This window comes from Ahaetulla prasina, chromosome 10 (genome assembly GCF_028640845.1).
Source record: "Ahaetulla prasina isolate Xishuangbanna chromosome 10, ASM2864084v1, whole genome shotgun sequence".
Lineage (NCBI taxonomy): Eukaryota > Metazoa > Chordata > Lepidosauria > Squamata > Colubridae > Ahaetulla > Ahaetulla prasina.
The window spans coordinates 14,228,287-14,254,414 of NC_080548.1; the positions used below are offsets into that span (position 1 = coordinate 14,228,287).

The window sequence follows — 26,128 nt, forward strand, 5'->3', positions numbered from 1 at the left end:
CAGATAAAACGGGAATTTATTTTATTATGTAACTATATACAACGAAGGAAGAAAAATCAACAAACGTCATTTACATTCACTTCTAGGCGCAGACAGTATTTTTCCTAGATTAAAAAGCACAACAAAATTGACTTTTTGCTTGACTACCTCCCGTCTGCTGGTGGAAACATTTTTAACTAATTTCCAGAATCCACTGCCTTCAGTGTGGTGGAAGGATGTGTTCTGATGTGAAACTAATTAACAAAATCTTATATTTTCTCCAACACCCACCACCCCCCAAAAAAAGATCAAGTGCCCTGAACAATTATGTACAAAAAGAAATTGCGATATATAACATGTATGAAAAGTTCCAATGTTGCACCCGTGTATAAAGTGTCTCTGTGCGTTTTCTGCCTTCCTGCATTGCCACAAATTCTACATCCCAAATGATCCTTCATCAGCCGGGCTTTTGCCCTGTTTACTTGACGGGCATCCAGTTTGGGTTCCCCCCACCCCATCCCTCCTCTTCCTCTGTCCAAATCCTACGGAGCCGGTTATTCTGCATGCTTCCTCCTTGGAATTTCATGTCTTTTCCTGGTTACTGTGCACCTGCGGGAAAACAGGAGGGAAATGCGTGAAAAACCATTCAAAGACAAACCATTCAAGATTTTGGCTGCAGCCAAACTTTCTCAAGGTTAGGAAGAAGGCGGCAAAGGCCAAAACCCAGTTCTGGGGGACAGGGGATGGATGGACAACTTGCCAAGAAAAGGGACACAATTGAATGGAAGAAGAAAAAAAATGCAGGTAATCCTCGATTTATGACCACAGTGGGGAAGCAGAATTTCTGTTGCTGAGAAAGGCAGCTGTTTAGATCAGGGGTCTCCAACCTTGGCAACTTTAAGACTTGTGGACTTTAACTCCCAGAATTCCTCAGCCAGCTGAAAGTTGAAGTCCATCAGGCTTAAAGTTGCCAAGGTTGGAGACCCCTGATCTAGTCCAACCCTCTGCCCAAAGAGGAGACCCTACACCACATCTGACAGATTGCAGTCCAGTCTCTTCTTGAAAGCTTCCAGTGATGAAGCTGTCATAATTTCCAAATGCAACTTCTGTTCCATGGGTTGACTGCTCTCACTGTCAGAAAATTTGTCCTTATTTCTAGGTTGAATCTCTCCTTGATCAGTTTCCATCCATTATTCCTTGTCTGGCCTTCAGGTGCTTTGGAAAATAGCTTAACCCCCTCCTCTCTGTGACAGCCCCTCAAATATTGGAACACTGCTGTCATGTTGATAAATTCACTGTTTAGTTAAGCCCAGTTTTATTATCTTTCTTGCCATGGTTGTTAAGTGAATCACTGCAGTTGTTAAGTGAATCAGACTGGCGTTAAGAAAATGCCTCTTCTTCCCCCATTGACTTTGCACGTCAGAAGCTGGATGGGAAGCTTGCAAATGCGTGGCCCCCAGGGATGCTAAAATCATTGTAAGTACAACCTGTTGTAAATACATGACCGAAATTTGATCCCATGGGGATGCCACAACAGTCATAAATGCAGTGATGTGATTCAGCCAGTTCGCGGTACTTCTGGAGAACCAGTTGTTAATTTTCTGAGCAGTTTGGTGAACTGGTTGCTGGAAGAAATCATTAGTACAGAGAACCGGTTGTTAAATTATTTGAATCCCACCTCTGCATAAGTGCGAAGATAGGTCATGAATCACTTTTTACAAAGTTTAGCCGTTGTAAACTTCAAAGAGTCATTAAATGAATGGTTTGTAAGTCGAGAACTACGTGCAATGCTGCATTCAGCACTCATCTCAAAAAATATATAAATATTAAGATTGTATCCCTCTGGAAGCCCTAATATTTCCCATTTGTTTCATACCATCTGTTTGCCCAACTGGCTGTTCCTCTTCTGTTTCGTCTTCCTCATTCAGTTCTTCATCATCTTCATCTTTAAAAAGAAAAAGGAGGGGGGAATAAGTTAGATCCACCTTCCAGAACACCTCATGTGCTCTATAACAGGGGTCTCCAACCCTGGCAACATTAAGACTTGTGGACTTCAACTCCCAGAATTCCTCAGCTAGCTTTGCTGGCTGAGGAACTCTGGGAGTTGAAGTCCACAAGACTTAAAGTTGCCAAGGTTGGAGAGCCCTGCTCTATAACACAGGTATGGCGCTGTCTCTTTAAGTATCTCAGATGCTTATGAAGTCCTTGGGAATCTTTATTTCTAACTCAACTGGTGTCTATTAACTTTGTACCTCTTGCCACCCAAAAGGTGTGCTAAGTTTGCTTGTGCACCAGAATATTAGAAAGCGCCACTTTCATCATGGGAATCAGCAGACATTAGCCCCAAAACAAGTATGGAAGGAAGTTAAACCGGAGACCAGCAAGGAATCTGCTCTCCAAAATCCCCCACTGATGAAACACTGATGAATGTTCTCATAGTATTTACTATTTGCTGAAGATTTATCTGGATTTGGCATTCCTCCCGATAATAATCTGATGTCACTATTTGATGAAATACATTTGGCACCTGGGACGCTAGGTATTATTAGAGTGTTGATGTGCAAAAATAATAACCTGGTGCACAATGCTGTTTGCTGCAATGATTTCCATATTATTATTATTTTTCCTTTTATGACCCTGGGGCAGGGTTGGGGCAACTGAGTGGGGCTGAGCATTTACTGGCCGGATGCCCTTCCTGACACCTATACGGAGTTTGCAGCAGATATTTCCTCTTTGCGCCCTGGTAGAGAAACATCTGTCATTGAATTCTCAACCTTCCGAGTGGGAGGTGAGCGTTTTCACCTCTAAGCCACTGCACTATTCAATTTCCATATTAATTAGGTAAAGGTAAAGATTCCCCTCGCACATATGTGTTAGGCATTCCTGACTCTAGGGGGCGGTGCTCATCTCCGTTTCATAGCCGAAGAGCCAGCGCTGTCCAAAGACGTCTCCATGGTCATGTGGCCAGCATGACTAAATGCCAAAGGCGCATGGAACGCTGTTACCTTCCCACCAAAGTTGGTCCCTATTTTTCTACTTGCATTTTTTACGTGTTTTCGAACTGCTAGATTGGCAGAAGCTGGGACAAGTAACGGGAGCTCACCACATTACACAGCGCTAGGGATTTGAACCGCTGAACTGCCGACCTTTCGATCGACAAGCTCAGCGTCTTAGCCACTGAGCTACCGCATCCCACCTAATTAATTAGGTCCCGCATCCCACCTAATTAATTAATATGCCATACTAGTTTCTCTATCAAGAGGAATGTATTTGGTAAATCAGAAGACTTAGAAGAGCCATGTTACATTCAGGGATATTAGCAATATAATATTGCTAATAAAAGGTATATATTAGCAATATATACTTCTTAGATCCTGACTGGGCACCTCTGGATGATCGTACCTCCCTCGAAGTCGATGCTTCTCAAGGCTTCTGTGATACTCTCCAAATCTACGGTGAAATAGTCCATGTTTTCAAAGCCTGACTCGACCTTTTCCAACTGGCCACCTTTTGATGCATCCACGATTCTGGAACACAGATGAGAAAGGATGTGTTTGACCTTTATCCTGCTGTTAGGCGATCCGCTGTACATTTTGGGCTGTCATTCAGACAAATGGTGTTGTACTCTTTTCCTAGGTCTTTCTACCGTTATGGGACTTCCTCAACCCTGAGATTTTTGAAGGAAGGCTGGCAATATTTTAGATAAATAAAATAAGCAAAAGAAATGGAATGAAAGGAAGGGAGGGAGGGAGGGAGGGAGGGTGGCTGATCGAATACCATTTCCCTTTTTTATAAATACAGGTATTCCTCAACTTATAGCCACATTTGAGCACAAAACCTATGTCGTTAAGCGAGATATTTTTAAAGTGAGTTTTGCCCCATTTTAGGACCTTTCTAGCCCGAGTCATTAAGTGAATCATTGCAGTTGTGAAGTTAGTAACATGGTTGTTAAGTATATCTGGCTTCCCCATTAACTTTGCTCACAAAAGCTGCTCACATGACTCCGAGACACTGCAACCGTCATAACTATGATTCAGTTGCCAAGCATCTGAATTTTGGTCCTGTCACCATTATTATTATTATTATTATTTCAATTTCTATACCGCCCTTCTCCCGAAGGACTCAGGGCGGTTTACCATGCTGCAACGGCCATGTGAAAAATGATCATGTCACTTTTTTTCAGTGCCGTTATAATTTTGAACGGTCACTAAATGAACTGTTATAAATGGAGGATTATTTTGTAACTCTGTGTTAAACTTTCTTGGGGTCTGCCCTCCGTTTTCATTCTCCACAAGGCCCCACAGGTAAATGTTCTGTCACACATAAAATAGGTTTCAATTAATTACAAGCTCCGTTTTCGCTGGCAGAGCCCTCGGGCCGCCACAGGCGCCCCTGACATGAGTGACATCAAGCTGGCCACGCCCACCCTGGTTGCCTGAGGTCAAACGCAACCCGGATGCGGCCCTCAATGAAATCAAGTTTGACACCCCTGAACTAGACAGCTAAGCTAACAAACTAGCTCATCAATTAGTCAGTTTTAACGTAATTTAAATGTCACAGTTTCCCCAGCCACACAGTGTCCTTCCTGCTTGGATCCTCTCTGAACTTATTTACTTAGGATTTACTGTTTGTTTACCAAAATGGCAGTTTAGAAATATGTTTTCAGGACTTACGTTTTAATAAGTTGCTTGGCGGTCTGGAAGGAGAAAGAGAAAAGGTCAAATTAAGGAAAGAAAAACGTTCGGCTTAAAATTGCTAAAATCAGTAAAATCATCTTGACTCGTCTCCCAGAAATGATTGATGGGTTGATTGCCCTAATAAAATTTTGAAGTATCAAAACTGATTTGAAGGCGCACGCACAAATCACTGAAGTGCAATTGTACAGTTGCACGATGTTGTAATTTTGTATTCCAGTTTGGGGTTACTCTAATTACAGTGAAAAGCAAAAATCCCAATTCACAAATTAAGCCAATAATACCCACCCACTCCTTTATTTTAGGGCAGGGGTGTTCCAAGCTTGGCAACTTTAAGATCTGTGGACTTCAACTCCCAGAATCCCCCAGCCAGCCATGCAGGCCAGGGAATTCTGGGAGTTGAAGTCCACAAGTCTTAAATTTGCCAAGGTGGAACACACACACCCCTGTTTTAGGGGTTCAAAGTAATTTTACATTCAAATCCAATTCTTATTTTATCTGCATGCCAACTCTTCATGAAGATTCAGATCAGTAGTGGGTTGCAACCGGTAGCAGTGGTGGCGGCAGGCTCCGCCCGCCCGCCCGGATGTCTCTGTGCACGCGCAAAAGCTTCTGCACATGTGCAGAAGTGTTGCATGCACACAAGAGCGCCCGCCCGGGAGTGAACCGGTAGCAAATGAAATTGAAACCCACTACTGATTCAGATGAGTGATGATAAGTAGCACCACTAAGATCAACCACTAAGCAAGTTTCCTAGCTGATCCATGATATGAATCTCCTAGTCCAGGGGTCTCCAACCTTGGCAACTTTAAGACTTGTGGACTTCAACTCCCGGAATTCCTCAGCCAGCTTTGACTGAGGAATTCTGGGAGTTGAAGTCCACAAGCCTTAAAGTTGCCAAGGTTGGAGACCCCTGGACTAGTCAGATCTCCAGTTCTGGCTATCTTGGTTTGGGAATTTGGGAATTGAAAATCTACACAGCTGCAGATGAAGGGATCTCGAACGTACAACATGTTTTCCTCACCATGAGGAAAGCGGCTCCTCCTTCTTCTTCCATAGACTGAATGGCACTCTCGATCAGCTTGCTGGACTTCTCCAGTTGATCTTTATACTGTTGGATGAGGTTCTGCATGAACCCGGCCTTCTCCTCCTGCTCCTTGGAGATGCGCTGCAGGAGGTCCGTCCTCTTCTCCTCAAGGACCGCAATGAGAGCTTCAAACTTCTCACACAAGGACTGCTTAGCCAACCGACTGTTCTCCTGTTCACCAAGAGAGAAGAATGAAAGGGCAAGTTGAGTTGGTTCCTTCCGAAAAAAATCTCCCTCAAGCAACCATCTAGAACTCATTCAGAGAGACCTTGCTTGATTTGACCTGGGACACTGCAACCATCATGAATATGAGTTGGTTGCCAAGCACTTGAACTTTGATCACATGACCGTGAGGATGCTACAACCGTCGTAAGTGTAAAAACTGGTCATAAGTTACTTTCTTCAGTGCCGTTGTAACTTTGAACGGTCACTGGTTGAACTGTTGTAAGTTGAGGACTATCTGTATTCAACCAGGAGGGACAATCTATGTGTATCTTCATTACCTTGTTTTTATGCATATTCTTCTGGTTTTGTTTTACTCTGTTTTTATCTCTCTTTTTCTTCTTCTTTTATTATTATTAGGATTATAGACCATACAATAGAGAGTGTTGTGGTCCGCCAGCAGCCTGTGGAGCTGGCAATGGAGTCAGACAGTGATGAGGCTGAGGAAGAACATGGGCCATTTCTGGAGGCTGGGGAAGGCCCAGGTGAGGATTCTGCGTCAGAGGCAGAGATGGGGCCAGGGCCATCTAGGAGTGATGTGCGGACTCCAGAGCCTCCAGAGGCTGACAGTAGTGAGGCAGAAGAGCAGGAGGAGCCTGTTCCTAATGCATGCATGAGAAGAGCTGCCAGAAGGCAAGAACATCTAAAGCAAAGAGGACCACTCAGGAGTAGGGCCAAGAGATGATTGGCCCCTCCCATAAGGCTTAAAACAGACCAGCAACGGCATTTGGGCTCTTTGTTGGAAAACAACATTGATAGACTTTTTCCTTGTCTTGCTGCATTTATTTCTTGCCAGCGTCTTCTGCTTTTGAACTTTTGCCAAGAAAAGCCTTTGTGCAGTTTGCCTAATTAGACCAAGGTTGGTGATAAGGCTGAAGAATTGTGTTAGGAAGAATTTGCTTTGATTTAGTTTGGGCTACGCTGAGAATGAGTTAATTCTCAGCTGTTCTGATAAAGTCTGTTTGTTTTTGAACTGATTGCGTCTACTACTACCTACTTGGGACTGGGTCACAACAGAGAGTTAGTGATAATAGAATAGGATAGGATAGGATAGGATAGGATAGGATAGGATAGGATAGGATAGGATAGAATAGAATAGAATTTTTTATTGGCCAAGTGTGATTGGACACACAAGGAATTTGTCTTGGTGCATATACTCTCAGTGTACATAAAAGAAAAGATACCTTCATCAAGGTACAACATTTACAACACAAATGATGGTCAATATATCAATATAAATCATAAGGATTTAAATTCATGGCAGAGGAAAGCCAAAACAAGTCTCTTCTGACTTGCAGTCAGTGCTCTGTTCCCAGATTCTTCATCATAAAATGCTTATGTTTGGTGCATCAGGCAAAATAGCTTGCATCAAACACTTAATGAGTTAAAGCAGGGGTCTCCAACACATGGTCCATGGCCCGGTACTGTCTGGTACTGGTCCGTGGCCTGTTGGTAACCGGGCCACGCAAGCAGCGGGCGAGAGCACCAAGTTTTATATGCGCATGTGTGAAACCATCCCTTCTCCCCCCCTCCCCACCCTCCAGGGCTGCCAGTCCGTGCAGCCAGAAAGGTTAGGGTACCACTGGGTTAAAGGACAAGTGGATGCATCTGCAACATTTTCAGCTTCGTCCATTTTAATCGTAGTCTAGTTCTTTCCACCAATTAGCGTGCTGTGCCAGTTAGCCTAAATTTCTAATTGGATATAGAATTCTAATTAGAATGACAAATTGCCACTAGATTAATTTTCTGATTTCTAACTAGAATTAGAAATCAGAAAATGAGAAGTCCGAACATTAATTCAATCATCAGGTGAAGCAAATTATGCCAGCAGTGTCTTTGAGTTTGCATTGGGATTTTAGGTTACTAGGCAGACTATCGGCTGTTCCGTTTAAATAAACCCCTGCCCGGATTTGGGAACAGGGGAGAAGAAAGCCACTGGGCTCCTTTTCCTTCTCTTCTCAGGCAGCACCTGTCTTAACCCACTATCACTCTGGATTGGGTTTCTCTTCCGCTACTCGGATTTCTAAAGGCTCAGCCATTTGCTGTATTCCTCACCTCCGTCGTTTTGCACAAGTCCTCCAGCTGGCTGATGATCGTCTGCACCCTGTCATTCCCTGCTACCAACATGGAGATGCAGTTAGTTAGCTCAGTCTGTAAGAGAAAATAATAATAAAAATAAATGGACTCTCTAAGAAACCTCCTTTTCTAAATCAGTTGGCATGCTGAAATTCTTACCCAATTGTGGGAGAGAAGAACGGAAAAGAAACATCAGTGAGAAGTGCTATGACTCAAGACTGCAGTATAATTATTGTCAAGACTGTTTTCCTCTTTGCTCTCTTCTTTAATCATATTAGATTACAGGGACCTTCTTTTTCTTTTAATCTTTGATTATTTTGGGGTGGATTTGAAAGATTGAGGAGAGTTTAATGGAGACCTGAACTCAGTTAACTAATTAAGCCAGGGCAGATTATAAATCTTTCTCTTTCAAATATTGGCATCGTATTTTTTTAGCCCATGGCAGAAATGGGTTTTTATGAGGCTGACATCCATACACAACAACCCTTTTGCACCAACTGGCATCTGCCAGGGACTCTAAAATATTGTTTGAACCGGTTGTCTCACTGCCCACCTACTGTGTGTTGTCTGATCTGGGTTGGTTTTACAAAGTGGTGCACTGAGATGCTAAATCTAGTTTTTTCCTTTTGCTCTTTTGGAGTGAGAGGCATGAGCTTCTCTGGATGACAACTTGAAAATACCATGCATGGACCCACATTCAAATGTTCTCCCATATCACTGGGACAAGAGGAATGGGAGATAGAATTTTTTATTTTATTAAATTGCAGGGTGACAAAGACTCCATAACTGCTTTTCTTGTTTTTCTAAATCTCTGCTGTGCCCCTGTGGGAAGGCACCAAGAATTCCAGATGGCTTTGACCATAGCTGAGTCTGCAGAAAATGGAGTAGTGATGGGTCTGCTTAATCTCTGAGAAAAATGATGGATTAACTACTGTATGGAGCCCATCCATACAGTAGTTAATCCCAGAAAAAGGCCATAGCTTTTCATGCACAGTCTCCTGGCTGCAGGTGCTTTCTGGGGGAATGCAAGTTCTGCCATCTTTCAACTCTTGTAGCGCCAAATATATCCTGCTGATGATTGCTTGTCAACTGCAGTCATCTATGTATCTATATCAACTGCATTAAGGTCAGACACTATTCCTGAAAGACACAACGTGACGTGTCCAGAGGTCTATAATTCATCTCTTAGCCCAAATGGGAGGTGGACCTTCTGGCCCAAGACTTCCTCTGCATACCACTGGATCTGAACCCCTCTAAGGTGAAGGAATGCAGTCCTTTTTTTGGTCTCTGGGCATATGGTCAAGTTGCAGGCATGAAGTAGGAGGAGATTCACTCCCATAGAGGCTGCTAAGTCTCGAGACTGTTCAGAATTATGTCAGGAAGTTCTTTTTGTTTGTGCATATCCAAAAAGGGTACACCACGAAAAGGCTTTGCATGCACTAAGTGATACAGATGCATACCAGAGATGGTATTCAGCAGGTTCTGACCAGTTCTGGAGAACCAGTAGCGGAAATTTTGAGTAGTTTGGAGAACTGGTAGTAAAAATTCTGACTGGCCCCACCCCCATCTCTTCTCTGCCTCCCAATTCCCAGCTGATCGGGAGGAAATGGGGATTCTGCAGTATCCTTCCCCTGGATTGGGGAGCGAATGGAGATTTTACAGTATCCTTCCCCTGCCACGCCCACCAAGCCACACCCACAGAACCGGTAGTAAAAAAATTTGAAACCTACTACTGGTGCATACTTAAAAACAATTGCTATCATTTAAATATCCCAAAGATGCTTTTTTCAAGAGGCAACTGGACTTTCTGGTTTTTCTTTGAAGACATTTTGCTTCTCATGCAAGAAGCTTCTTCGGCTCTGACTGGATGGTGGGGAATGGGATTCCAGGCTGACCGACTTTGCATTCCGAGAGGAAGGGGAATGGCATTCTTGGAAGCCTCGTTCATGAAAATAAAATTTGCCCACCATTCAGTCGGAATTGAAGAAGTTTCTTGGATGAGAAGCGAAACGTCTTCGAAGAAAAACCAGAAAGTCCAGTTCCCTCTTGAAAAAAGCACCTTTGGGACAACCATGACCTGGATGACTGAGAAACTGCGTAGATATCATTTAAATAGAAACCGGAGAACCAATCTGGCCCAGTGATTAAGGCACCAGGTAGAAACCAGAAGACCGTGGGTTCTAATCCTGAAATTCAGGTGCCCTCAAAATCGGTAGATAAAATGTCATGATAACACATCATGCGTCTTTTGAACATGCACATAATACCAGCAAAAGGATGGAGTTTACATTATGATGCTCTGCCTGCTGTCTTGCAATATTCATACCTCTCTACTCCAAATGACCAAGAATATCGGGTTGAACATTGGAGAGTTAAGCTTTATTATTACTATGCCTGCAGCAGTGGTGGAATTCAGTTTTTTTTTACTACCGGTTCTGTGGGCGTGGCTTGGTGGGCATGGCTTGGTGGGTGTGGCAGGGGAAGGATACTGCAAAATCTCCATTCCTTCCCCACTCTGGGGCCAGCCAGTGGTGGTATTTGCCGGTTCTCCGAACTGCTCAAAATTTCCACTACTGGTTCTCCAGAACCTGTCAGAACCTGCTGAATTTCACCCCTGGCCTGCACTGAAGCTTGGCTCATACCTTCTGTCCCTGAAAGACGCTTTGAAGAGGCGCCACTTCACAATCTTTGTGTGCTCCAAAGACTTTGCACATAGAGCAGGTAGGAACCTCACAGGTCAAGCAATAGATGTTGATCTTTTCATCTTCGTGTTCCTTGCACATTGGGTGGTTTCCCTTCTTGAGGGGACGGCTGTTGAAGACAGGAAGGAAATGGAAGAGTCCAGATAAGAACGTCTCCATAGTTAATGTCACCTTGGATAACAAGATGGGCAACATATAAATTTAACAAATAAATAAATGTTTGAGTAGAAGTGGGAAGACAGATTGTCTCCAAAACTCTTTAGGACTAGGTGTTATTGAGACAGTCACTGTATCTTTTTCATTTGACATTTGAGGATGATTACATCCCACTATTTACAGCCACTGATCTGCAGGGTTGAAAATATTTTAAACTTGCTTTAGATGTTTTGCTTTGCATTACGTAAAAAATTGGTGGCGCAGGAATTGCATGGCATGTGGTTAATGTAAATATGGCAGAATATGGTAAAATAAGAGTTTGCATAAAATACTCTACCTCACATGGGTGTGTGGATGAAGACAGAGGATCAGGTTCATTCTACGGGTTATTTAAATGCCTAATTATGATGCTCTTGAAACAGTAGAGGCAATCTGATGTCAGAAATTATTTTCAATAGAGGATAATATAGGGTTTGACTATAATCTTAGGTGATCTCTGGTTGTTTGCTTGCAGAAGTTCCTTGCTTACTGGCTGTGGAATTCTGGGAGTTAAAGTCTATCCGAAATTGAGAAGCATTGCTATAGACTCAAAGCATGTTGCCTGGCAAATTCTGGGAGCTGAGGTCTACTCAGCTTAAAGTAAACAGCAACACTGATGATATTACCTAGCTGGGTAATGAAATGTCTCCAGGCAAACAACCAAGTTTAGAGAGCATCAAGGACTCCCTAGAAGTGATTTTCCTAGTGAATTGGCTTCTTTGTCTATGAAAGAGGGAGAGACTGAAGAGTCATTAGACTTCGTTGCTTCACGTTCTATCAATCTCTAGGGATTGGCCCAGTGGTGAAATTCAATTTTTTTTACTACCGGTTCTGTGGGTGTGGCTTGGTGGGCATGGCAGGGGAAGGATACTGCAAAATCTCCATTCCCTCCCCATTCCAGGGGGAGGATATTGCAAAATCTCCATTCCCTCCCCACTCCAGGGGAAGGATACTGCAAAATCCCCATTCCCACCTCACTCCAGGGGAAGGATATTGCAAAATCCCCATTCCCACCCCACTCTGGGGCCAGCCAGAGGTGGTATTTGCCGGTTCTCCGAACTACTCAAAATTTCTGCTACCGGTTCTCCAGAACCTGCTGGATTTCACCCCCTGGGTTGGCCCCAGAAATATTCCCCACGTATTTCCTAGTGCTTTCTTCTCATTTAATTTTTCCACTCACACAGTAGAAATTTAATAGTGGATTTAGTAAATCAAGTTGAAACTGTGGTCTGGTTGCTGATCACACAGCAGAGTGTAGATAGCCTTCTGTCTAATATTAACCTCCCTGCGAAGTTATGTTTAGATCTTACTTCCACTTCTGTCCAAGTGGAGCCATTTATTCTGAGAACAGGTTTCCTTCCTTTGGAGGAGGATTTATGATAGCAGCCCCCCCCCCAAGTATCAGCACCATAGCACTTCTACTCCTATATATGGATCCCTTGCTAATCCACCCAAATTTCTTGACCCTTCATGGACATGGTCAGTCAGTGGGAGTTTCCTCTATAGGGTTTTTTTAAAAACAAAACACCATGATAATTGTATTTGTTATCGTGACTTAAAGCAGCACTAATTCCTAGTTCTACCCATGGTGGGTGTGAGCCTGAATATGTATGAATGAAGGAAAAAGTAAATGAATGAACGAAAACAACCTAGACCGGACCCAAGATCCATGTAGGTGCTGTTCTGAAACGAGTTAGAACCTTTGGGCCTGGATTTTTCAATTGGATTATGCTGCCGTGCTAAGAAGGATTTTATTTTATGTATCTACTGCTTTTTGCCCTTTCAGTGTATTGTAATTTTTTTGTTAATCCGATTAGTCTACTGGCAGATTTTGTCTTGGCTTTGAGTGAGGCAAGCCCCCAGGATGAATCCCAGTTATGATGGCCAGCTTTTCGGTTCTATTGAGTCCCTTCTTCCTTCAGCTATGAAATCTGAGCTGCAAAAATTTACAGGACCACAATATGACAAACATGAGTTGGGAGTTTTTCACATTCCTTTGCTGCCATCTGTTGGTTGTCTGGATTGTTGTGGCCCGGATATAGTAGCTCATACCTTCCATTATGCTGGAGAAGACTCCTGCGAGTCCATTGGACTGCAAGGCGATCCAACCGGTCAGTCCTAGAGGAGATCAACCCTGACTGCTCTTTAGAAGGCTAGATCCTGAAGATGAAACTCAAATACTTTGGCCACCTAATGAGAAGGAAGGACTCACTGGAGAAGAGCCTAATGCTGGGAAAGATTGAGGGCAAAAGAAGAAGGGGACGACAGAGAACAAGGTGGCTGGATGGAGTCACTGAAGCAGTAGGAGTCAGCTTAAATGGATTCCAGAGGATGGTAGAGGACAGGAAGGCCTGGAGGAACGTTGTCCATGGGACTTTGTAACTAACAATAACAACCTTCCTTTAATGCTGGGAAGGATGGAAGGAAGGAAGGAAGGAAGGAAGGAGAGAAGGAAAAGAAAGAAAGAAAGAAAGAAAGAAAGAAAGAAAGAAAGAAAGAAAGAAAGAAAGAAAGAACGGACCATCAGCAGCAAGATGTCAGCTGCAAAAGTCCAAGTCCACAAGTGAAGGTTCAGTTAAGCTAATAGATTGCTATATTCTATGCACAAGAATATTCTCGACAGCATCCACTTAGAGTTAGATAAGGCAGGGTCATTGGAACTCAAGGGGGGTTGGCTTTAGTTTGCTTGTGACTACATAAAGACTGTAGGCTGATCCCTCTTTTAATCCCGCCCCCAGGTTCTGCCACTCCTTCTCCCATTCAAAGTGGATGGACTCAATTACAGGCAGCTCTTGACTGATGACTACAGCTGGGACCAGAATTGCTATTGTTAAGAGAGTCAAACCCAATTTTACAACTTTTTTTTTTTGGCCATGGTTGTTAAGCAAGCCATTGCAATTGTTACGTGAATCACATGGTCATTAAGCGGATCCAGCTTCCCCCCCACCTTGATTTTACTTGTCAGAAACCAGTTGGGAAGATTACAAATGGTGATCACATGACCTGAGGATGCTGCAACCAGCCTAAATATATGCCAGTTACCAAACACCTGAATTTTGACCACATGATTGTGGGGATGTGTCCCTGTCATTAGCATGTAAGTAATTTTTTTCAGTGCCATTGAATGATTGTAAGTCAAGGTCAAAGTCCATTGTTCATAGCTGAAGAAAATCTATGTGGTTTGTAAAAAACCATAATAACTCGATGGTGCTTTGTCATTCTTTCACCTTTCTTTAGCAATCCGGAATGATCGTTAAGAAATTATTGGAAGATACTATGACATGATTGCTTTTAAGGGAGAATTCCTTTTCCAATGTGTAATAAAGCGGAATTCATACCAACCTGGAATATTCCTGTTTATAGATATCGATGATGTTCTCTACCAGCAGATTCCTCTGGAGACCGTAGACTCCATGGCGGTCCAGGATGACTTCATGTCTGCAAGAGGGACACCGGAAACGTCCTCCAGATATGGTGGTTCCTCGGCTTGTTTGCCAGTATGGATTTGCAGCCTAGAAATGCCATCAACCACGTTAAACCAAAAGTCAGGGATTCCCCCCAAAATTAAATAAACTATACATTTTTTCCCCCAAATCTTGTACCCTCCAGAAATAATGTACTTCAGCTCCTATCAATCCTATTCATTTCAAACTCAGCACATCAGGAAGGACCCAAATGGGGAAAGCTTCAAAAATTCAAAATAATCTGATTTCTTCCTTCCTCCCTCCCCCTTAAAAATATTCCTTTTGATAAAACAGAACATCTCCCATCCTGGTTTGCCTATAAAACGGACAGTGTCACTGGAACACTGGCCACTGCCAATAAATGAGGTAACTGCTTCAACTGGAATCTATTTTGGGCACAAATTGCAGGGATACTATTTGTCAGAGCTGGGCATTGGCTGGGAGAACTCAATTTCAGTTTGCTAAATTATTTAATCTAATCTGGTTTCATTACTTTATGTGCCCATGTTTATGTTAAATAATATGCACCTGAATCCTAGAAAATGCATAAGGTAAAACCCCAAATAAGTATTCAAAAAACGTATTAGCGTTTGTAGGTAGTTTTTATTCTTTCTTTATTTAACTAGAACATAAGAATAAGATTTGCTGGTCCATCTCCGTTCTTGAAGGACTCAGGTTCATCAATAGCTGGATGAATGCTCATCAAGTCACTCAAGAAAATTTGGTTTATCCTGAATTATTGATTTTCTTGTACATCTTTCCCAGAACTTTTAATTAGATGTTAGACATGAAAGAATCACGTCCATTGTCTTTATGGATTACATGAAGAATGATAAGAATTACCAAAATAAGGCAAATTGTTCATAACATAAGCAATGGCCCATCTAGTCCAGCAGTCTGTTCTCCGAAGACAACCAACTGCACAAGGAAGTCTCCCAGTTGATGGCCTTCAGAAGCAGTCACACTTCTATCATACCAAGACTAATAACTGCTGAGCCCACGATTTTCATCAACTGGTCCAACCCTTTCTTGAAGACAGCCAAAATTCATGTACTAATATATTCTTATAGAAGCAAATATGATCTATCCCAAAACAATGCTTCGTAGGCATGCTTGGTGAGTGTGGGATATTGACTGGTTTATTGGGAGACAGGGTATTATTAACGCAGAAAAATGGAAAATGGAATAGATGAAGGGATAATAATAATAATATAATAATAATAATAATATCAGAGTTGGAAGGGACCTTGGAGGTCTTCTAGTCCAACCCCCTGCCCAGGCAGGAAACCCTACACCATTTCAGACAAATGGTTATCCAACATTTTCTTATGTATGATTGTCTAGGCTCTAGAATATATCCTTCCTCATTGTAGAACCCTGGATATACTAATTATAGGATCAATCATTTCCCTCTTGGTGTAATCCTAGATGCTTTCACTATGTTCTATGGCAATGGATTTCTTATGTTATATGAAGAAATAATTGGTGGTGGGGACAGGACAATGGAACCAGTGGAAATCAATTGGTTGAAAGAAGATGATTCACCTGGTCCATTGTCCACCTAATCTTGTGCAGATTCAGTAATGCTAAGCAATCTTCTGTAGCAATGGATTGCTTGTTGTTGTATACAATTGAACCTAGACTTCACATTTGAATGACAGTCACTTTCAGCTTCCACAGTTGCTAATGTTGGTATTGTCAAGGCTTTGGTCATGGTTTTGAGGGGAATGTAATTATAATACAGAGAAATATTGCGTTAGTTTCTAAAACCTTTATATCAGAGTTTTTTCAGTTCAACCAAGGCTCTATCCATTGATTGTGACAGGAATTGACCAACCCACTTGTCATCTGAGCCTTACAACATAGGTTGAGAGAAAGTGACTGGCCCAAGGTGACCCAACTGGCTTTCATGCCTAAGGAGAAACTAGAACTCATTGACACCTAGTTTCTAATCTGCTACTTTAACCACTGGACCAAATTTGATTTTCAAAGAGGGTACTATATGACTTGGTCCATTTTTATGTTGGGATTGGCAGTTATCAGATTCCTTTGAACCCATGCTATGAATCAACCTCATTGGCACCAACATAACCCTCCTTAAATGTAATGGGATATCGTTTCCAAGAATTTCCATTTCAGCAGGCCTCATGATGACTTAAGATTCTATGTGATTGAAATTCCAACACACCTGGAGGGCCTTAACTTGTAAATACTGGCAAAAATGTATTCAGTAAACCATCATTAAAAAAAAAAAATCTCCTTCCCCTTAAGGATATTAATTCCACATTTAATAAATAAATAAATAAATAAAACAAAGCCACACATGCATTTTATCCATGTCTTGATACATCCATTTTTTTTTACACAATGGAAATGATACATATGTAATTGAGTGAGAAGGAAATAAAGCCACTTTCCCCAGTCAAGTGCCCTACACTGTACACGGTACAATGTACACTGAGAGCCTATGCACCAAGACAAATTCCTTGTGTGTCCAATCACACTTGGCCAATAAAGAATTCTATTCTATTCTATTCTATTCTATTCTATTCTATTCTATTCTATTCTATTCTATTCTATTCTATTCTATTCTACAGAGGTGTTGTGACTACAGCTCCTGTTGACCATACCAGCACATCTGAGGATCTCCAGGATGAGAGTACACTTAAAAACAACCCATTGTTTCACCAGGTGGGTATCTCTCTCCTCTCCCTCTCTGCCTGCAAGCCAATGAGATCTTTGGGAAACTATATTCAGATTCTCCTCAGTTTCTTGGCTTTGTCTCTTGCCCTTCCATTTTGTGTTGCCTTGGAGCTCTGACAATAACAATCAACAAGTCAGGAAGGCAATGTCAGAAGTAGAACAGGCCCCTAGAGAACCAGAGCTAAGCTCTTATCAGCTACTACTTAGCCAAAGCCTTTTGAAGAAGTGAACATTATCTGAGGAATGATTCCAAGATGGTCTCCAAGACTTGGAAGTGGAGATAGAAATGGATTTTAGTGGATAATGCATGCAGCCTCTAAGGCACCAGGGCCTTAAAAAAGCACCAGTGAGAAAACATTTCACAGCTAAGACAATGTCACCGCATTTAATATAACCACAAATGCAAGTTTGCTGTATTTATGTCCTTGTTATTTTCTTATTAAAAGTTGCACAGCAATGGCTAATGAATATTTCAAACGTGGCAGAGATTATTACACGTTCACCGTCTGCCATTTTATCTTTTTTTCCAGACGTCTGAAATGCATTTCCCTAGATTTCCTATTTTAAAATCTGGTCTGTGTCCAATTTAAAACGAAAGATTCCTAAGTAGGGAGAGTTTTTTCTAACCTTGAAGCTGCCCTAGATGACTAGGAGCTAAGAAAGCACATGTTATATTTGTATTTCAATTGCAAGACTCGTGTCTTGTATGAATTGTATGAATTCAATTCAATTCAATTCTATTCTATTCTATTTTCTATTCTTTTTTATTCTATTCTATTCTATTTTCTATTCTATTCTATTTTCTATTCTAATCTATTTTATTCTATTCTATTTTCTATTCTAATCTATTTTCTATTCTATTTTCTATTCTTTTCTATTTTATTTTATTCTATTTTCTATTCTATTTTCTATTCTATTCTATTCTATTTTCTATTCTTTTCTATTTTATTCTTTTCTATTTTCTATTCTAATCTATTTTCTATTCTATTTTCTATTCTATTCTTTTCTATTTTCTTTTATTCTATTTTCTATTCTATTTTCTATTCTTTTCTATTTTATTCTTTTCTATTTTCTTTTCTATTTTCTATTCTGTTCTATTTTCTATTCTACCCATAGATAACCAGCTGAATCTCAAAGTCTTCCTATATATCTTCTGAGTAAACATGTACAGAATTGTCTGCATGGATGCGTACTGACCTGAAAAACGTCATTAGCACATTTCCTACAGAGGTTATGCTGGCAAGGTAGGATCACCACAGGTTTGGTGAACATCTCTAGGCAGATAGGGCAGATCAGTTGTTTTTCCAGATTCTCCATAGGATTATTGTCCTGGAAGATGCTCGTCTGATAATCCATTGTTCAGTTCAGCACTTATATCCTTCAATTCTGGAATCGCTCGACTTAGGGTTCTCTTCTTGGGAGACAAGCTCAAGTTTTAGAACTGAGCTTTGCTGGGTTGACTTTCCAAACCAAGTCACTGGGTTTTCAGCCGTTTGTCTGCCCTCTTGTCTATTTATAATTTATCTGAGAGTCACATGTGTTTGGCCAGCAGAGTAATTTGAGAAGAGGGTCGTGTTTCCGAAAGACTGACACACTGTCACATGGAAGGGGGGATGTGCAGTTGTCCCTCTGGTTGGACTCCTGTAAACAAGGCTAAGGGACAATATGTTCGAAAGCAGGGAAGCAAACTTCCAGGGATGTTGGTTGTATTATTTATCTCTTTTGCCTCCCCTGTGTATTTTCCAACAAAGAAATTAGAGCTGTATTTGTGTAAACTGGTCCAGGGAACTAAACAAACAACACGAGCCTGTCCACTCTTTAAACTAGGGGTTAAACTCAAACCATTCAACACTTTTATTACTGGCTATTGCCAGGCCTAGTTCCAAGGAAGGACTTAACATAGCCATGATGCTCAACATCTCTAGTTGCACTCATCTAATTCTCCTTTTTGCAAGGTAGAATAAACAGGAAAGGACCAGCTAATCCTATTTTATTTATTTTATTTTATTGTAAGGCTACGCTACACTAACAGAATTTTGCAAATCTATACAGGTAGTTAAGGGACCTGGTGGCTCAGTGGCTAAGACACTGAGCTTGTCGATCAGAAGGTCAGCAGTTCGAATCCCTAGCGCCACGTGACAGAGTGAGCTCCCGTGATTTGTCCCAGCTTCTGCCAACCAGTTCGAAACCATATAAAAAATGCAAGTCGAAAAAATAGGGACCACCTTTGGTGGGAAGTAATAGTGCTCTGTGCGCCTTTGGCATTTAGTCATGCCGGTCACATCACCACAGTGAGTCTTCGGACAGCACTGGCTCTTCAACTTTGAAACAGAGATGAGCACCGCTCCCTAGACCCGGAAACGACTAGCACGCATGTGCAGGGGAACCTTTACCTATACAGGTAGTCCTCAACTTACAACAGTTCGTTTATTGATCGTTCAAAGTTACAACGGCACTGAAAAAAGTGATTTATGTTTTTCACACTTACAGCATCCCCAGGGTCACCTGATCAAAATTCTGATGCTTGGCAATTGGTTCATATTTATGACAGTTGCAGAATCCTAGAGTCACGTGGTCACCTTATAACTGTCTGGTTTGGTTCTGCAACCCAACAAGACAGACACAGACTTCAGAGGATCACTAGAACTGCAGAAAAAACAATGGCTACCAACCTGCCTTCCATGGAGGACCTGTATATTGCACGAATCAAAAAGAGGGCTGTGAAAATATTTACAGACCCCTCACATCTGGACATAAACGGTTTCAACTCCTACCCTCAAAATGACGCTACAGAGCACTGCACACCAGAACAACTAGACACAAGAACAGTTTCTTCCCCAACGCCATCACTCTGCTAAACAAATAATTCCCTCAACACTGTCAAACTATTTACTAAATCTGCACTATTAATCTTCTTATCGTTCCCAACTCCTTCCACTTAGGACTGTATGACTGAAACTTTGTTGCTTGTATCTTTACAATTTATATTGATATTGATTGTTTCCTGATTGCTTATTTGTACCCAATGACTTATAAGGGACACGGTGGCTCAGGGGCTAGGACACTGAACTTGTCGATCGAAAGGTCAGCAGCTTAGCAGTTCAAATCCCTAGTGCTGCCGTGTAACGGGGTGAGCTCCCGTTACTTGTCCCAGCTTCTGCCAACCTAGCAGTTTCAAAAGCACATAAAAATGCAAGTAGAAAAAATAGGGACCACCTTTGGTGGGAAGGTAACAGCGTTCCGTGCGCCTTTGGCGTTGACTCATGCTGGCCACATGATCATGGAGACGTCTTCGGACAGCGCTGGCTCTTCGGATTTGAAACGGAGATGAGCACCGCCCCCTAGAGTCGGCAACGACTAGCACGTATGTGCGAGGGGAACCTTTACCCAATGACTATCATTAAGTGTTGTACCTTAGAATTCTTGATGAAGGTATCTTTTCTTTTATGTTCACAGAGAGCATATGCACCAAGACAAATTCCTTGTATGTCCAATTACATTTGGCCAATAAAAAATTCTATTCTATTTTATTCTATTCTTTTTCGACCTTCTGACAAGCAAAGTCAATGAACAAGTCAGATTCACCTAACAACCATGTTGCTAACTGAACAACTGCAGCGATTCACTTAACAACTGGGGCGGGAAAGGTCATAAAACGCGACAAAATTCACTTAACAATTTTTTCACTTAACAACAGAAATTTTGGGCTCAGTTGTGGTCATAAGTTGAGGACTACCTATAGGACAAATTTCCAATATCTCTTTTAGAGCCAGAAAAGATCGGGAGCTTCCTTTCTGAGTCTCTTGCTCTGCCCATTATGCAGCTGTAGGCTATGCGGTCTCTTATCTGATCATTGGTAGTGTCTCTTCTCCTTATCTCCAAAGGACATTCCAACATAACTATTACAATTTTTTTTGTAATTGCATATTGAGCTGTAAAACATGCTTGAGTTCAGAATATTACTACTGCGGTGAACTCAGGAGACCAAATTGTTACCAAGTTGAAAAATCCTTAAAATATTAATCACTTTCATTAGTTTAAAGCAGTGGTAGTCAACCTGGTCCCTACTGCCCACTAGTGGGCGTTCCAGCTTTCATGGTGGGTGGTAGGGGTTTTGTTAGATAGTGAAGCACTTTCCTTTTTTTAAATTTAATTGACTTTTAAAAAATTTTCATAGCATCATTAAAGATTTATTCTGCCAAACGTAGGGAAAGTCCAACAAAGAATTTGGTAAATAATAATTATTATATGCTTTAACTTGCTGTAACTCTGCTTTATAAATTTTATAAAGTAAAGTTACTTCCCTACTTTATAAATCACCATTACTGTGGAACCAGTGGGTGGTTAGAAAATTATACTACTAACAGATACAAAAGTGGGCGGTAGGTGTAAAAAGGTTGACTACCCCTGGTTTAAAGCCACCATCCTGGCTTCCACCAATCCTATCCAATATTTATTTATTTATTTACAAAAATTTATAACCTGCCTATTGTAGGGTAACCCTGGGCAGCTCACAATCACCAATAAAAACTGGGCGAGGATAAAAATCAGAAATCAAATACTACACACACAGCCAAATACAGCAACCCAATTAAAAGATAGGGAGGACAGGAGCAAGACGGGGGAGGGGGGGAGGAGAGGGGAGGGGGGAATCTGTCGTTAATCAATCAACCAGCTATAAAAAGTTTTACTATGTCTCTTTTCCCAAAAAGAATTAAATATTCATCAGTCTCATTATTAAAACACAACCTGTGCCCCACAAGGGACTCCAAACAGAAGCATCAAACTTCTTGACACAGATGATGGGCATTCGGTTGGCCTCTGAATTGCATCATGCCCCACCGAGATCAAGTTTTGTATCCCAAACGCTTCCCAGAACTAATTTGTTGTGAAGCTTAATTGGGAGTCCTCCAGAACCCTCACTCGAATGAATGAAGAGACAGAAAGAAAAAACACTTCTCATTCAGTTCCAAGGGAATTCCTGAAAACACATGTGGGAGGGTTTGCGATATGTGTGGCCCTTCAGGTGACCGACTGCGGGGAATCCAAATAACTTTAGGTGAGATCTGATATACATGTGATTGGCTCAACGGCACAACAAGACCAAGAGGGAGGTAGCAGAGGCTTCAGACGGAGTTTGCTTGGCACAGACAAGTTCTCTATATTGATCTCTGATGTCTAGCAGATGGAAATTGTTGAGTCGTGGGCAAAGACACAAGACATAGAGACGCCGTCAGTTCAAACAGCTTTATTCAGCTCCAGTACAACAAGAAAGAACCCGAGCCCCGGCAGCCCCTTTTAATAGAATAGAATAGAATAGAATTTTTTATAGAATTTTTATTTTTATCGGAAGCACTCCACGGCTTCAGCCAGTGACACGCGTTTATTCTTCCCGCTCCCATTCCAGCTTCCTGATTGGTTCCTTGCGTCAGCCTATCAATATCTAACAGAAATATCCCACTGAACAGCGGTAGGAATTGAAGCAGCTGTGAGTGTTTAGAACAGGGGTGTCAAACTCGATTTCATTAAGGGCCACATCAGGATTGGGTTTGACCTCAGGGGGCCGGGGTAAGTGTGGCCAAGGTGGGCGTGGCCAGCTTGACATCACTAGTGTCAGGGGCGCCTGTGCTCTACCCATGAAAACAGGCTCCCAATCTGTTTTTGCCCAGGACAGTCTTCTGCAACCCTCTGCCAGGGAAAATGGAGCTCTGGAGGGGCCTCCCGAACTCTGTTTTCTCTGGCAGAGGATTGTAGGAAGCTGTCCCAGTCGAAAATGGAGATTGGGAGTTTGTTTTTGCTGGCCGAGGCACTGCGGGCCGGTCCTTCACTTTCCAGGATAGCCAGATCTAAGCATCCTGTGGCTAGATTTGGCCCACGAGCCTTGAGTATGACACCCCTGGTTTCAGTGGTGGGATTCAGCCAGTCCGCACCACTTCGGGAGAACCGGTTGTTAACTTGCTGAACAGTTTGGCAAACTGCTTGTTGGAAGAAATCATTAGGGCAGGGAGCCGGTTGTTAAATCACTTGAATCCCACCACCGCCTGGTTTAGAAGAACAGCCAATTTCTCTGCAAAATAGAGGAAAGGGTGAACTAGATCTCTGAATATCAGTAAATATTTTATGACAATCATTAAGCAAATTACTACAATGGTTAAGCGAATCTGCAGTTGTTAAGCGAACACAGCAGTCATAAGTGTGAATTCATTCTTCCAAATTGGTGGGTTGTGTTCCCCCCCCCCGAAACAGACAAAAAAGATAACGAATCATGATTTTGTGACCTCAGGATTCTATGATCAGTTGTAAATATGAGCCAGTTGCCAAGCATCTGAGTTGCGATCACATGAACAGAGGGGTGTTGTGACAGTTATATGTGTTAATATTAGACACGTTTTAGCAGTGTTGCAACTTTGAATGGTAGCTAAGTCATAAGTCAAGGACTACCTGTTGTCCACCAATTGTGTCCTAACCAGAGGTGGGTTTCAGCAGGTTCTGACCAGTTCTGGAGAACCAGTAGCGGAAATTTTGAGTAGTTCAGAGAACCAGTAAATACCACCTCTCACTGGCCCTGCCCCCATCTATTCTCTGCCTCCCAAGTCCCAGCTGATCAGGAGGAAATGGGGATTTTGCAGTATCCTTCCCCTGCCATGCCCACCAGGCCATGCCATGTCCACCAAGCCACACCCACAGTGTAAAAAATTTTGAAACCCACCGCTGGTCCTAACTATATATTTTATGGCATAATAAACTGCCTGGAGTCACTTGCTAGTGAGATGGACAGCTTACAAATTTAATAAATATATAAATAAACGATTTCCTGTCAACAGAGACATTTCTGGAAGAGTCAGCAAAGCTGCTGGCTATGCTAACTGGGAATTATGAAAACTAATACAAACCATCAGGAAGGTGGTTTGATTGGGGAAAACTGCATTAGAAAGTTATCAACAACAACAAAAGTAAAAAAGGTGTTTCAGGTCCTGGCTGCATCACGCCTAGCAAATCCCAGTTTGCACATCCAGAGACGTTGGCTTGCTTGGCACATAGTCAAGAACTTAGGATTGCTCAAAGGCACCCTTGCATTTCATTGCAAAATGACTCAATGGACACCCCCCACCCACCCAATCCCTGAACAAGAAGCCAAGGATCTCAGCTGACAAATCACTTGATGCATGTCGAAGGGGAGAGAAGGTGGGATTACAAAAATATCCAGCCAAAACAACAGCTGTGAATGGTTTCCCCCTCCTCCCTACTGTAGTTTTTTGGACCACTCTGTTAGGACACCGATGACCCCTAAAAGTTTAGCCATCAGCAGCAAAGAAGCAACATTGGACAAGCCAAGGAAGATCACCTGGACAGATCCACAGATTTGCAGAGAAAATGAGCTTGGAAACAATAACAGTAATAAAGAAGCTACAGACCAGGCAGGAAACGGGAAGGAATCATATTTCAAATGCTTATTGGTCAACTGAAGAGACGTGGGAAACTTGGTGTCACCCAGAGGTATCAGAGTACAACTCCTAAAATTCACATCTAGCATGATTAAGAGTCACACTGGTTAAGTATTACGAAAGGAATTGTTGATATCCAGAAGACTTGTATTAAGGGGAAACAGGTGTCAAACAATTCAATTTAAGAGGTTCTTTTTTTCTTTTGCTCCAGAAAGCAGGATTAGATCTAATGGACAATTTTCCAGAATGGTAGATTTTAATTGAACAAACTCTTAAGGCCTTTAGGCTTAGCCCAGTGGTGGTATTCAGCTGGTTCAGGCCGGTTTGGGAGAACCGGTTGTTAAATTGCTGGCTCTCCCTACTCCTTCCAGGATGATGCCATACATACAATATACAGGTAGTCCTTGACTTACAAACATTCATTTAGCAACCGTTTGCTAAAGTTCCAAAGCACTGAAAAAAGCCACTTGCAACTGGCCCTCACCCTTGTAATCACTGCAGCATCCCAACAGTCATGTGATCAACATTTGGATATTTGGCAACTGATGGGTTTTTATGACGGTTGTAGCATCCTGGGATCGCATGATTCCCTACATGCGACCTTCCCAGCCAAGCTCTGAAAACAAAGTCAATGAAGGAAGCTGGGTTTGGGTGACAACCACCTGTTTCACATAATATCTGCAGTGATTTGTTTAACTACCTTGGCAAAAACAACAACAACCCCACAACAAATTACAAAATGGGTTGCGACTCGTTTGCGACATCCACCTTGCATCGCAACAGAAATTCTGGTGCCCGTTGTGGTCGCAAGTTGAGGACAACCTGTACAAAGTGGAATGGCGATATTGGAAAAGAAATTGAAGAGACTAGGAGAGAAAAGGAAAAAATTTCCTGACAGTTAGAACAATTAATCAGTGGAACAACTTGCCTCCAGAAGTTGTGAATGTTCCAACACTGGAAGGTTTTAAGAAGATGTTGGATAACCATTTGTCTGAAGTGGTGTAAGGTTTCCTGCCTAAGCAGGAGGTTAGACTAGAAGACCTCCAAGGTCCCTTCCAACTCTGTTATTCTATAGTTCTAAAAATGACAGCTCCCCCACCCCACCCTGTACAGGCTTGGCCAGCTGTCACTGAGGCAGAAGTGTTAATAAAAGAAACGCTGCCGAGCACCGGTTTCCCAGTCTCGGGCAACAAGTGCAGTCAATGTAAACCATCTAATTTTGTCCCACTGCAGCTCTGCTGTCTGTAAAACCCATCAGGGTATGGCCAGAAGGCCTTTCAGCAGTTCAATAAGAGGTGATAAAAATAGAGTGCAGAGGAGAGCAAGATCTTTAAAATTCAGTTGACTTGAAAGCATTTTGCTCCCTCACACACAGAGCAGAGATTCTAGTCTTCACTTGTGCAGGTCCTGCAATTTTTTTTTTCCTGCCGCATCTCTACAATATTGTTTTCACCTGTTGTGACCCAGGCCTAAGTAGGTAGTAATAAACTTAGTCAGTGGAAAAACAAACAAACTTTATTCGAACAGCTGGGAATTACTTCATTCCCAGCGTTGTTCAACT

General features: G+C 42.1%; 1 protein-coding gene across 1 annotated transcript; it reads right to left on the reverse strand.

Moving 5' to 3' along the window:
• TRIM63 (tripartite motif containing 63) lies at positions 1-18,598 on the reverse strand. The gene is made up of 9 exons (XM_058195138.1): positions 18,320-18,598; positions 14,298-14,467; positions 10,701-10,869; positions 8,038-8,133; positions 5,698-5,931; positions 4,653-4,675; positions 3,382-3,506; positions 1,856-1,924; positions 1-588 (listed from the first exon to the last, which is right to left on the reverse strand). Exons 1-9 carry the CDS (start codon positions 18,476-18,478, stop codon positions 578-580), a joined length of 1,056 nt encoding a protein of 351 aa, XP_058051121.1. The 5' UTR covers positions 18,479-18,598; the 3' UTR covers positions 1-577.
• Between the last annotated feature and the right edge of the window lie 7,530 nt (positions 18,599-26,128).

What these genes read in the sequence shown, in the direction of transcription:
- TRIM63 (XM_058195138.1), bottom strand. Translation starts at nt 18,478, where the DNA reads ATGGATTATCAGACGAGCATCTTCCAGGACAATAATCCTATGGAGAAT. An exon ending in GTGCTAATGACGTTTTTCAG is followed by an intron (nt 14,468 to 18,319) that starts GTCAGTACGCAT and finishes TGGCATTTCTAG; the next exon opens with GCTGCAAATCCATACTGGCA. An exon ending in AAGCATCGACTTCGAGGGAG is followed by an intron (nt 1,925 to 3,381) that starts GTACGATCATCC and finishes TTCTTTTTAAAG; the next exon opens with ATGAAGATGATGAAGAACTG.